At 41.0% G+C, this 12751-nt stretch overlaps 1 protein-coding gene across 5 annotated transcripts in view; it reads right to left on the reverse strand.

The window, feature by feature from the left end:
* Positions 1–12751, reverse strand: part of dachs (unconventional myosin-IXb-like dachs) — a 663425-nt gene that overhangs the window by 39428 nt on the left and 611246 nt on the right. For all 5 annotated transcript variants that reach the window (XM_070085317.1, XM_070085318.1, XM_070085319.1 and 2 more), the window contains 2 exons: positions 4498–4631; positions 848–1019 (listed from right to left, as the gene is read on the reverse strand). In XM_070085317.1, the coding sequence (XP_069941418.1) occupies positions 848–1019; positions 4498–4631 (306 nt within the window). The remainder of the gene's footprint in view (positions 1–847; positions 1020–4497; positions 4632–12751) is intronic.

Below are 12751 nucleotides of genomic sequence, written 5' to 3' on the forward strand. Positions count from 1 at the left end.
TGCAAACCCCCAATGATTAGTTCCTAAATGTACAAAAAATCAGTTTCGAAATAAGGAAAAACTGCTTATAATGTGATTTAAAGAAAATGTCCAGAATATTTATAATAACTTTGATATGAATGCTAGAGTACCAAAGGATGGTTAACGTACAGCAGGGCGAGGAATAGGTATAATGCAGATGTAACTAAGTCTTAAACCATGGCATGAGGAAGAGGCGAAGAGAAAAAGATGCTAGTGATAGGATAGAGGATGTGGCAGTGAAGAGTTCCACTGAACGAGGATGAGTGGCAGTAAGACATGTGTCCTGGAACACCTGAGGAAAATTCCTGCGTATAACACAGAAAAATCGAAGACAGAATAATCTGCAAAACTAGAAAGATGTACACAGATTATTATTATTATAATCAAAAAGAAGCGCTAAGCCACAAGGACTATACAGAGATGTCTGGCGCAGGACTACCAAACTAAAGCTAGTCTACAACTGTAAACTAAAACATTGCAGATATATTCTGATTAGAGTGAAAGAGTTGTAAATATGATCAGTTAAAATTCAACCACATAATATAGAGATTTTTAAGCAACTATGAACATTTTAGAAGTAAAATGCGTGATGAAGGATTCAGGATCCCAGGAGCATCTAATCCGAATGAACCGAAAACTGATTCTAATGGAATGTGCTTGAAAACGTTATTTAAAAACATATATCGTCACTGCACGCGTTTTTCTCCATTTAATTTAGTCTACGTGCAGCCGGCGAAAGGAGCGTTCGCCAACCCAGTGAATAAGAAGTCATATGGAAGTCTCGGGAAAGCCAAAAGGCGAACAAGTTGACAGAAGAATGGATTACCTGAGAGTATGATGGCCTGGGGGTAGCCTGTCTCGCTCTGCTGACGGACAGCCTCGTGGACTACCCGAAGGAGGTGAGGACTCTGCGCCGCCGCTCTGGTCGACGTGAGGGTGAGGGCGTTGCCCACCTCGTGGTACTGGTTCACCGACAGCAAGATTGGGCCGACGTTGGTCTGGAGCGAGGGAGACGCCAGGATAAAAAATGTAAATGTTATAAAACATGCGGCTGCTCAACACAAGTCGTTGTTATGTATTGTTTTTAGGACGAAGTAGAGAACCAGGAATCAAAAGGGAGACGATAAATGGATTGTGTTGGGGAAGAAGGGTCGGAGGACATAGACTTCAAAAGGTGAGAGCCATTTCTGTATAATAATGGCACTTATTTTATATACACGAATAACATTTTGCGGATTTTATACTAACCGTCAAAAAGAAAAACAAAGGGTCTGTCAGGGCCTTTGGAGGAATTTTATTTCTCCTGCAGTGTCTGACTCTTGTGTCTCATACCTCGCATGAACGCAAACATACACACATACAAGCGGGCGCCTGGTCAAACACGTCAAGAAACTGGAGTGCAAAAGTTTGCAACAAGATTAATCTTGGAACTAAGGGGTATGTCCTACGAGGAGAGGTTAAGGGAATTCAACCTGACGACACTGGATGACATGAAGGATAAGGGGAACATGATAACAACATATAAAATACTGAGAGGAATTGACAAGGTGGAGAGAGCCAGAATGTTTCAGAGATGGGACACAGGAATAAAGGGACACCGCTGTAAGTGCATAACTCAGATGAATGATAGGGACGTTAGGAAGTATTTCTTCAGCCTTCACTCTGGAGAATGAAGTAGTGGAGGCAGGATCCATACATAACTTAAAGATGAGGTACGATAAGGCTCTTGAAGCAGGGAGAGGCGGGGCAAGGAGCTATGAATTGACCCCTTCAACTAAATAGGTGAGTACACACACAACCAAGACACACGCTACTACTACCACTACTGCTGACATTATAACCACTACCACCACTACCGCCACTACCACCACTACCACCACCAACACTAATTCTACACATACAGTGCTGCTACCACCACCAGCACAGCAACAAGGATTACCAGTTAATTACTATTACCTCCGATGTATAACGAATCTTCGCCAAAGCAATACAATCCATACTCCATAGAGACAAACCCACACTCACAAGACCTTCACAAGAACATCACTTACCAGTAGTCACTGCATCATTATCCACTACCATTCCACCACACAGCCAATCAGTGCACTAAATTGCTGCACCACCGCCACCGCCACCACCACCGCCACCACCACCGCCACCACCACCGCCACCACCACCGCCACCACCACCCCCACCACCACCGCCACCACCACCGCCACCACCACCACCAAGAGAAAATATAATTAAACACAGGAGGCGAGAAATAAGTAAAACTGGTCGATCATATTTAAGAGACTAAACCAGAGGCACACACACACACACACACACACACACACACACACACACACACACACACACACACACACACACACACACACACACACACACACACACACACACATACACACACACAGAAGAGGTATGCTAAAGCTCATGGAGCAGGAAGAGTGACCTAGTAGCTACCAGTGAAGAGGCGGGGCTAGGAGCTGTGAATCGACCCTTGCAACCACAACTAGGTGAGTACATCTAGGTGAATAGACACTCTCTCTTCCTCCCTAAGGTAATGAAGAAGATAATCAGTAGAGGTGGAACATCCACATAGACGTTCCATAAACGTTCTGACGTTCATGGAGTGTAGCAGTGATACGACAGCCAGATCTATAATTCAAAGAAGCAGACAGGGATACCACGATAAGCAAACATCGTATTAAGGTCTACCTACGAGGAGGAAGACAGAGAGGAAGTACCACTGTGTCACGTATGGTTCCAGGAAGAAGTGGTAAATTGATAAGGGAAGGCTGGAAGATATGTAGGAAGCTGAGCAAACATGGAAGTGTTCACGAAGGAATCAGAGAAGATGTCAAGACGTAGAAAAAGGCGAGCAACAAAAATACACGAAACTAAAATGATACAAGTAAGAAGTGAAAGTTTTTATAAGGAAATCTGATAAACTGGTGGCAATGGTACGTTACCGGATGTCACGCCGGATAATGTGAAAGGAGGCAAAGGAACTGTACCAGCTTGCGAAGAAAGGCAGAAACAGGGCAAATGCCTGACAGCTGGAAATTACAAAAGTGATCCCAATGTGCAAATAGGGAAACAGGAATCACTGAACCATAGACCAGTTTTACTGACTAGCGTACCTTTGATATACCTCTGATGAGTTTCGACAGTTTTTCTACTCCCAGAGCCCGGGTTTGGGCCAGGCTCGTCTGGTGCTTGCCTGATCAACCAGGCGTACTAAGGTACCATACAAAATAAAAAGTAAGAAAATACCACAACACAAAACTGATTTATAAGAAGCAGCCATAATGATCTCAGAGATGACACTTCCTCTTACAAATTTCTAAGAGATCAATAGCAAAATAAAGAAATTAAAGCAAGAGAGAGAGAGAGCTATTTGGAATGAGGAAATTACATCTTCCTCAACTGTACGACCTGTACAAAGAAATCTGATATAGGAAAAGCGGGAATTGCTAAATTAGACACAGAACAGACGGCAAAAAGCAAAGGTAAGAAAGGAGTTATCAAAGAGCGCTGGCGCAGTTGATGGGTTTAAATATTATAAACCACACTAAGGTCATTATTGATGCATGTAACCTGTGCACCACCAGGAAGGAATTAAAGAAACTCTCAACAGAGAAATACACCTCCCAGTGTATATATAATTTGGTGTCGGAGAGGAAGAGGGTGGTGTGTGGAAGCTCTCAAGAATTACAGCAGGAGTTCCTAACCTTTTTATGATTACAGACCCGTAATGGATTGTCCAATATGCTGCTATAACCCTCTTTACTAGACTATGGTAATCATCACCACTACCACCAGTCCTGCTTGGTACCAGTATGACTTCACCAGTACTATTAGGTACCAGTATGACTTCACCAGTACTATTAGGTACCAGTATGACTTCACCAGTACTATTAGGTACCAGTATGACTTCACCAGTACTATTAGGTACCAGTATGACTTCAAAGATGTCAACAGTTTGGTTTGACTTTGCATGTGAATAGCTAACAACAGAACAGCTGAAAGAAAACCATAAGGATTTTATCATTTATTTATAGAAAAACGACAAATTATTCAGAAATGGAGTCCCATACCCCTAATATTTGGCTCACATACCCACAGGGAATATGGACAGCCCCGGTTAAGAAACCCTGGATTAGCTTTTGGACCCCTGCATAAGAAACTTGCTGCAGGAAATTAATTTCTGAGTGTAACTATCTGCGGATATATGGAATTATCAAGGAAGTTAAGAATGGGACAGGATGTGAGACGCTATACAATGATTTCATTTCTCATCCCCATTTTCGCTTCCTCAATAATTCAGTTTTCTTTTTCTTGCTCACTCTCCTCTCACTCTCACTCCCACACACACTCCCCCACACACACTCCCCGACACACACTCCCCCACACACACTCCCCCATACACACTCCCCACACACACTCCCCCACACAATCACTGACTCTACTCACAAAGTAGTGGTTGGAGCAGAAGCGCGCGTGTAGAGTCTTGAGTACAGCATCCTCGGTGAGTGGTCCCGCCAGGTGGATCAGATCCTCCACCTCCTGCACACCACCTGTCATGCCGCCCTTAACGCCGCTACCATCTGTGGCCACACAGAGACAGATGTATCAGTACTGCAGCTATGCAAAGTGCTAAACCTGCGTGGGTTATTTTGTTACCCACCAGCATCCACCTAGTACTCTCGCACCAAATCTGGCGACCATCAACTCGTCCACGGTTTCTAATTTTTATCTCTGCCACCTCGTTGCAGGCGTATCCTCGTGTGTTTTTCATGTGCTTATTTGTCGTTAAATATGAATTTTATATATATTAAGAATGTACTGCTAGAGTGTTCAGCAGAAGTTTGTGGTTACAGGAAACTTGGTGCGGGAGGGAAGAAGAGCGACTGGTGGAATGACGATGTAAAGCGAGTAGTATGGGAGAGAAAGTTAGCATATGAGAGGGTTTTGCAAACTAGAAGTGATGCAAGAAGGGAGGAGTATATGGAGAGAAAAAGAGAGGTTAAGAGGGTGATGAGGCAATGTAAAAAGAGAGCAAATAAGAAAGTGGGTGAGATGTTATCAACAAATTTTGTTGAAAATAAGAAAAAGTTTTGGAGTGAGATTAATAAGTTGAGGAAGCCTAGAGAACAAATGGATTTGATAGTTAAAAATAAGAGAAGAAAGTTATTAAATGAAGAGTTAGAGATATCGGAAAGATGGAGGGAGTATTTTAAGGAATTGTTAAATGTTGATGAAGATAGGGAAGCTGTGATTTCGTGTATAGGGTAAAGAGGAATAACATCTTGTAGGAGTGAGGAAGAGCCAGTTGTGAGTGTGGGGGGAAGTTCATGAGGCAGTAGGTAGAATGAAAGGAGGTAAGGCAGCTGGGATTGATGAGATAAAGATAGAAATGTTAAAAGCAGGTGGGGATATAGTTTTTGAGTGGTTGGTGCAATTATTTAATAAATGTATGGAAGAGGGTAAGGTACCTAGGGATTGGCAGAGAGCATGCATAGTTTCTTTGTATAAAGGCAAAGGAGACAAAAGAGAGTGCAAAAATTATAGGGGAATAAGTCTGTTGAGTATACCTGGTAAAGTGTATGGTAGAGTTATTATTGAAAGAATTAAGAGTAAGACAGAGAGTAGGATAGCAGATGAACAAGGAGGCTTTAGGAAAGGTAGGGGGTGTGTGGACCAGGTGTTTACAGTGAAACATATAAGTGAACAGTATTTAGATAAGGGTAAAGAGGTTTTTGTGGCATTCATGGATTTGGAAAAGGCATATGACAAGGTGGATAGGAGAGCAATGTGGCAGATGTTGCGTGTAAAAGAAGAAATTTAAAAGTGAATGTAGGAAAGAATAAGGTGATGAGGATAACAAAAAAAATAGGTGACGAAAGATTGGATATCATATTGGAAGGAGAAAGTATGGAGGAGGTGGTGAATGTATTCAGATATTTAGGAGTGGACGTGTCAGCAGATGTGTCAATGAAAGATGAGGTGAATCATAGAATTGATGAGGGGAAAAAGATGAGTGGTGCACTTAGGAGTCTGTGGAGACAAAGAATGTTGTCCATGGAAGCAAAGAGGTGAATGTACGAGATTACAGTTATAATAACACTCTTATATGGGTGTGAAACACGGGTGGTAAATTTTGTAACAAGGAGAAGGCTGGAGGCGGTGGAAATATCATATCTGAGGGGAATGTGTGGTGTGAATATAATGCAGAGAATTCGTAGGCTGGAAATTAGGAGGAGGTTTGGGATTACCAAAACTATTATCCAGAGGGCTGATGAGAATTTGTTGAGGTGGTTTGGACATGTAGAGAGGATGGAACAGAAAAGAATGACTTCGAGAGTGTATAAATCTGTAGTGGAGGGAAAACGGGGTAAGGATCAGTCTATGAAAGGTGGGAAGGAAGGGGTAAAGGAAGTTTTGTGTGCGAGGGGCTTGGACTTCCAGCAAGCGTGCGTGAGCGTGTTAGGAGCGAATGGAGACAAATGTTTTTAAGACTTGACGTGCTGTTGGAGTATGAAGGGATTCAGGTAAACCGGCAGGCCAGACTTGAGTCCTGGAGATGAGAAGTACAGTGTCTGTACTCTGAAGGAGGGGTGTTAATGTTACAGTTTTATAACTGTAGTGTAAGCATGCCTCTGGCAAGACAGTGATGGAGTGAATGATGATGGAAGTTTCTTTTTCTGGCCACCCTGCCTTGGTACGGCTGATGTGTAATAATAAATAATAAGTTGCAACTTTGTAACATTGCATATCTCCTGATGACGCACTGAGAAGTGCGAAGAAACTTGAGCTAAAGATTTCCACCTTCCTGTCTTGCATAGTTAATAAGATCGCCTGTCTGCGATTGTTTGCATATATATATATATATATATATATATATATATATATATATATATATATATATATATATATATATATATATATATATATATATATATATATATATATATATATATATATATATATATATATATATATATATATATATATATGTCGTGCCGAATAGGCAGAACTTGCGATCTTGGCTTAAATACCAACGCTCATCTTGCCATATAGGACAAGTGAAAATTTGTGTATGCAACAATTTCTCAAAAGTCATTCTAAACATAACGAAAAAAATATATTTCATTGTGTTTGTTTAGTATTAAATTATTGTAAACTTATTTAAAACATAGTTAGTAGGATTAGGCTAAAATAAATTATTCTTGTTATAATAAGATTAGGTAAGTTTTCTAAAATTCTTCTGGTGCAAAATTAAAAATTTTTACATTAACATTAATGAAAAAAATATATCTTTAAACCTATAAGAGAAAATTTTAGAAAGGACTTAATTTTAAATGAGTTCTTGCTAACTGACCAGTTTTACATATTCGGCACGATATATATATATATATATATATATATATATATATATATATATATATATATATATATATATATATATATATATATATATATATATATATATATGTATATATATATATATATATATATATATATATATATATATATATATATACATTAGGGTGTGCTATACATATAGGGTGTCAAGAAGAAAGGTGTCCAAATTAAGCAGGTAGATGAGGCCTTCACTCCACTTCATGTACATTATCTTCGCAGCAAATATAAAGAAAATTTCGTGACGTTAAGAGGTCGTGTAAAGATTTAGTTTTTTTTTTTTTTAGTCCCATCGATGTGCTATCGAAACAGCTGATTTACTTTCTTTGATAATTATTGAATGTTTAAAATTGTACATGTATAAATATGTTAAGGTGACTTAGTTCCTGTACATTCTTCAATCCATAGGTAGTTCTCTCAGCTTGGATAACTGGATCTGGCGACACGAAGTCGCCAGTTCTTTTGGTTTACTGGATACCCTGACCCAGTCATCACCAGTGACTGATATTCTTCTGGGCTTAGTCGGATGACCAAAAACTCCAGCTGCGGGTCATCATATGACCAAGACCCGCATCAGGAAACACTTATCTTGTTTCCTGACAAACCTTACCTAGCCTAAACCTTCTAGAGGCCAAATCTTTAGGAATGATAACTTCCATCACTCTGTCATGTAGAAAGCGAGAACAGACGCTTCGAAACCAACTGCTCAAGCACTGCAAGAAAGAAGTGAAAGAAAGGTAAAATCATACGGTTACATCTGGCTTACACCAAAGACAAAATTCTGAAGATGATTCATGAATACGACTAATTGAAGAAAAAAATACACGAATACAACAAATTAAAGAAAAAGATCCACGAAAACGACAAACTGAAGAAAATCATCATCGAGACCATAGAATTGATCGTACTCACGAGATCCTCCAGTACCAACTCAACAATGTTTTTGACGTGGTCCAAAAAGATGGGATGACGATTTTGTCATAGGAGGAGGATACGGCGTTCCTGGTGAGGCGGAAGGAAAACGAAGCTAGGAATGATTGATTTTGAAGCAGAGGAAGGAGATGCCACTGATACTTCACAATAAGCATTTTCTTCCTCCTCAGAAACGAATACAGAAGAAAGAGTCTAGTTTACGCTTAAAGATGACTGCTCAACGAAACAAGGGAAACAGATTCAATGTGTTGTATTTACCTCGGGGTAAACTATGGATCGAATCAACTTCTCCAACTGGATTTTCCACGAGCTTCTCGGTAGCTCTGGAAAAGTATAAGGGCAAAATGTAAATGAAGTCATGCTCTCACGAGGCTCATTATGATGACAGAGGATGGTCAGTAGCAATCGTAGACAAATAAGAACTTGAACCTCACTCTCGAAACCCCACTCCTTTTACACATAGAGTTGAAGCTTCTCTCTTTTGAATCCAAGCTCAAGAAGATTGACAGGATTGCCATCCTAGCTACAGGAGGCAACCAAGAGATCGTTTTCGAAGGTCCCACAATCGGCAGCAGTACTGGCACAAATCAATCGAATGCTTGCATTGAGGTTCTTATGGGATATAACTTCATGGATCATGTGTGAGACTTGGTATCCGACGCAACTGCCTCCAGCATTAGTTTGTCCGAGGAAGCTTGCACGCAAGAAAGTTACTTGCCATCACTGTGTCTAGGTAGTGGGTCTCTTTGACGTCTTCAGAATGGACCGTCCGGCGTCCCCAGTATCATCCGGAGTGTGCGATTCGAAGGGAAGTGGGGAATCATTGAGGGTTTCTTCTGGAAGCCAGCGACTGACCAGAGGATCTGGCAGGATTCAAAGGGCACTGAAGGACCCCGAAGGCTGCGGTCGAATCGAAGACTCACCCCACGGACGATTACAAGGAACTCCTGATACTGTCGTACATCTTTTTTAGAGGGAAAAGTTCAGAGGGAGGCGTGAAGATCAGGGCATCTTGAGCCTTCCAGCAAGCCACATGGATGGCAAAGGTCATGTATGCTCTTGGGATGAAGATGAAGATCTCTTCAAAGAACACTTCTCTCTGATTGTTCATAAAATGCCTGTCGTGAGGCATCTCACTCTCTTCATTTCTCTCTTCTACACCAGGTGTTGACCTCAAGCAACAATCGCATCAGACTTAATGGAAGGTATCGAGAGGAAATTTTCGAATCCCTTACAGACTTCAAACGCCACCTTAGGTATGTTCGAGGAACTGTTCGACCTTGCCTTCTTGGATGACTGAACTGAAGAAGAGAAGAAAAGATTGCGATGGAGGGAAATCTGAAAAAGAGAGAGTGGAAACAGACTGAATTAATTTGACAGCAAGAAATTCTCCTCTCGAAAAACCGCCTCAGGACTTCGTGGCAGTCAAGACCCCGGAACATCGTCGACCTTATTCTCCATTCTTCGCCAGGCCACACTCTTCTTGAAATGAAGATGCAATTAACCGACGTTTCGTACCCTCTACTGCTTCGTTGAAGCTTGTAACCAACAGTGCAAGAAGTTTGTTTGCTATCGTGTCATTACGATTTCGTGAGTCAAGTTAAGAATGCGACCCAGAAGAAGTACCTCCTGAAAGTTGTGGAATTTCTACGGGATTTGTAGATACTAAACTAGGGAACTGAAATGTTGCCCTAAGATATATTTAAAGGACACCTGTCTTACATAAAATTACAGCTTTTAATATTTGAACCATCCTAGTATTTAAATTATATATATATATATATATATATATATATATATATATATATATATATATATATATATATATATATATATATATATATATATATATATATATATATATATATATATATATATATATATATATATATATATATATTGAGAGACAGAAACATAGACAAAGAGAGGGGGAGAGGAAGAGAGAGAGAAAGAGAGAGAGAGAGAGAGAGAGAGAGAGAGAGAGAGAGAGAGAGAGAGAGAGAGAGAGAGAGAGAGAGAGAGAGAGAGAGAGAGAGAGAGAGAGATAAAGACAGAGAGAGAGATAAAGACAGAGACAGAAAGACAGAGACATAGAGACAGAGACAGACACAGACACAGACAAAGAATATAGGGTAATGCCCATCCCGACATATTATTAATCTCTAGTTTTTCTCACAACTCGGTTCTTCTGGCACCTAGCAGTAGCAGCATCAGGAGGTTTTATCGACATGACCATGGTAACCAGTAGGAGCCTTGCCATCAGGTCAAAGATCACTTCTGTGAAGGGTGTCCCTGCTGACTCGCTCCCTCAGTGAAAGCCAAACACCAACATTCAGAGCCTGCTTGTGTGGCCTTTAAATTCTTCGTTTCCCGCTATTGTAAGATTCGGAGACATACCTAAGAGAGGCTGGATGATTGAGTCGTGCTGATGACGACAGTGAGCCAGATGGCAATCTTGTGAAAGTGTATTATAGACGGTCATGCTTACTGACACAATGGTTAGCATGCGGGACTGGAAAAACCTGAGAACCTAAGTTCGAATCCCAATATTACTGTGTTCCAAGGTTCGTAGGTTCGATTCTCCTTCAGCCAGAGATCAGTGTTTGTGTATATTTCGCCTGTTCTTGCGAATTCCTTGCATACATGTATATATATATATATATATATATATATATATATATATATATATATATATATATATATATATATATATATATATATATATGTGTGTGTGTGTGTGTGTGTTTTGGTAGAATTACCGACAGGTAATTACAGGTAGTAGGTTGGTAGACAGCAACCACCCAGGGAGGTACTACCGTCCTGCCAAGTGAGTGTAAAACGGAAGCCTGTAATTGTTTTACATGATGGAAGGATTGCTGGTGTCTTTTTTTTCTGTCTCATAAACTTGCAAGATTTCAGGTACGTCTTGCTACTTCTCCTTACACTTACGTTCTAGTTCTTGTTCTTGTTTATTTCCTCTTATCTCCATGGGGAAGTGGAACAGAATTCTTCCTCCGTAAGCCATGCGTGTTGTAAGAGGCGACTAAAATGCCGGGAGCAAGGGGCTAGTAACCCCTTCTCCTGTATAAATTACTAAATTTAAAAAGAGAAACTTTCGTTTTTCCTTTTGGGCCACCCTGCCTTGGTGGGATGCGGCCGGTTTGTTGAATATATATATATATATATATATATATATATATATATATATATATATATATATATATATATATATATATATGTATGTATGTATGTATGTTCGTCAGTAGAGTCGATGGCTTTGTAAGACCTGGCGTCTTAATGACTCCAGCACACTGGGTTAGGGTGACCAGGTTGCATACGGAAGGTGGCCGACTCACAGGGGATGAATGTCAATGTAAGAATTGAAGTGGAGGAATGCAGCTCCTGAGGATACTGGCTGAGGACCAATCCCCGAGGAATCAAAGTTAAGCAACTGATTGCGAACCCGGGAATGTAATCCCTGGCAAACCCTCGGGAATCAGTTCCTGGCGACCCATAGGAAACTAATAACAAGCAAGCCACCCGAAGGCCATCCCTGGCGAGCGAACGAGAGACACTTACAGGAGAGTGACAGTACTGGTACTACAAGGGACGATTGCTACGAGTGAGCTTAAGTTTTTAGGTCAGGTGTTAATGATGAACGAGCCGAGCTAGAACGGTGAATGGTCAGAATGTTGAGGGTAAATGAGCTCAGTGTGAGCTGTAAATGAGGTGTCTGCACAAAGACAAGGAAGGCTGAGATTGTGATGAGTTCAAAAATTGTCCCAAATGCATCAGAGGTTCCACTTCAGCAGCGTTATTGGAGATTCTTCATGTCAGTATACAAAGATCCGAGAAGCGGGGTAAGAAGATAAGATAAGATTTTGTTCGGATTTTTAACCCCGGAGGGTTAGCCACCCAGGATAACCCAAGAAAGTCAGTGCGTCATCGAGGACTGTCTAACTTATTTCCATTGGGGTCCTCAACCTTGTCCCCCAGGATGCGACCCACACCAGTCGACTAACACCCAGGTACCTATTTGCTGCTAGGTGAACAGGACAACAGGTGTAAGGAAACGTGTCGAAATGTTTCCACCCGCCGGGAATCGAACCCGGGCCCACCGTGTGTGAAGCGGGAGCTTTAGCCACCAAGCCACCGGGCCACCCCGGAAAAAACCTACTTCTTTGCACCTGTATCCCCCTACAAGCTACAAAGCTAGGTCACTACGTGATCTAGTTTTCTAGCTTGTAGGGGATACAGGCGCAGAACTTAGTAATCAACGTCTGTTTTCAGGCAGTCGGAAGAATCTGTCTTCAGCCAGAAAACAGTCATTAAGATCTGTCTTCAGCCAGTCAAGAAGTATTAATATCGGTCT

This window comes from Cherax quadricarinatus, chromosome 15 (assembly GCF_038502225.1).
Source record: "Cherax quadricarinatus isolate ZL_2023a chromosome 15, ASM3850222v1, whole genome shotgun sequence".
Lineage (NCBI taxonomy): Eukaryota > Metazoa > Arthropoda > Malacostraca > Decapoda > Parastacidae > Cherax > Cherax quadricarinatus.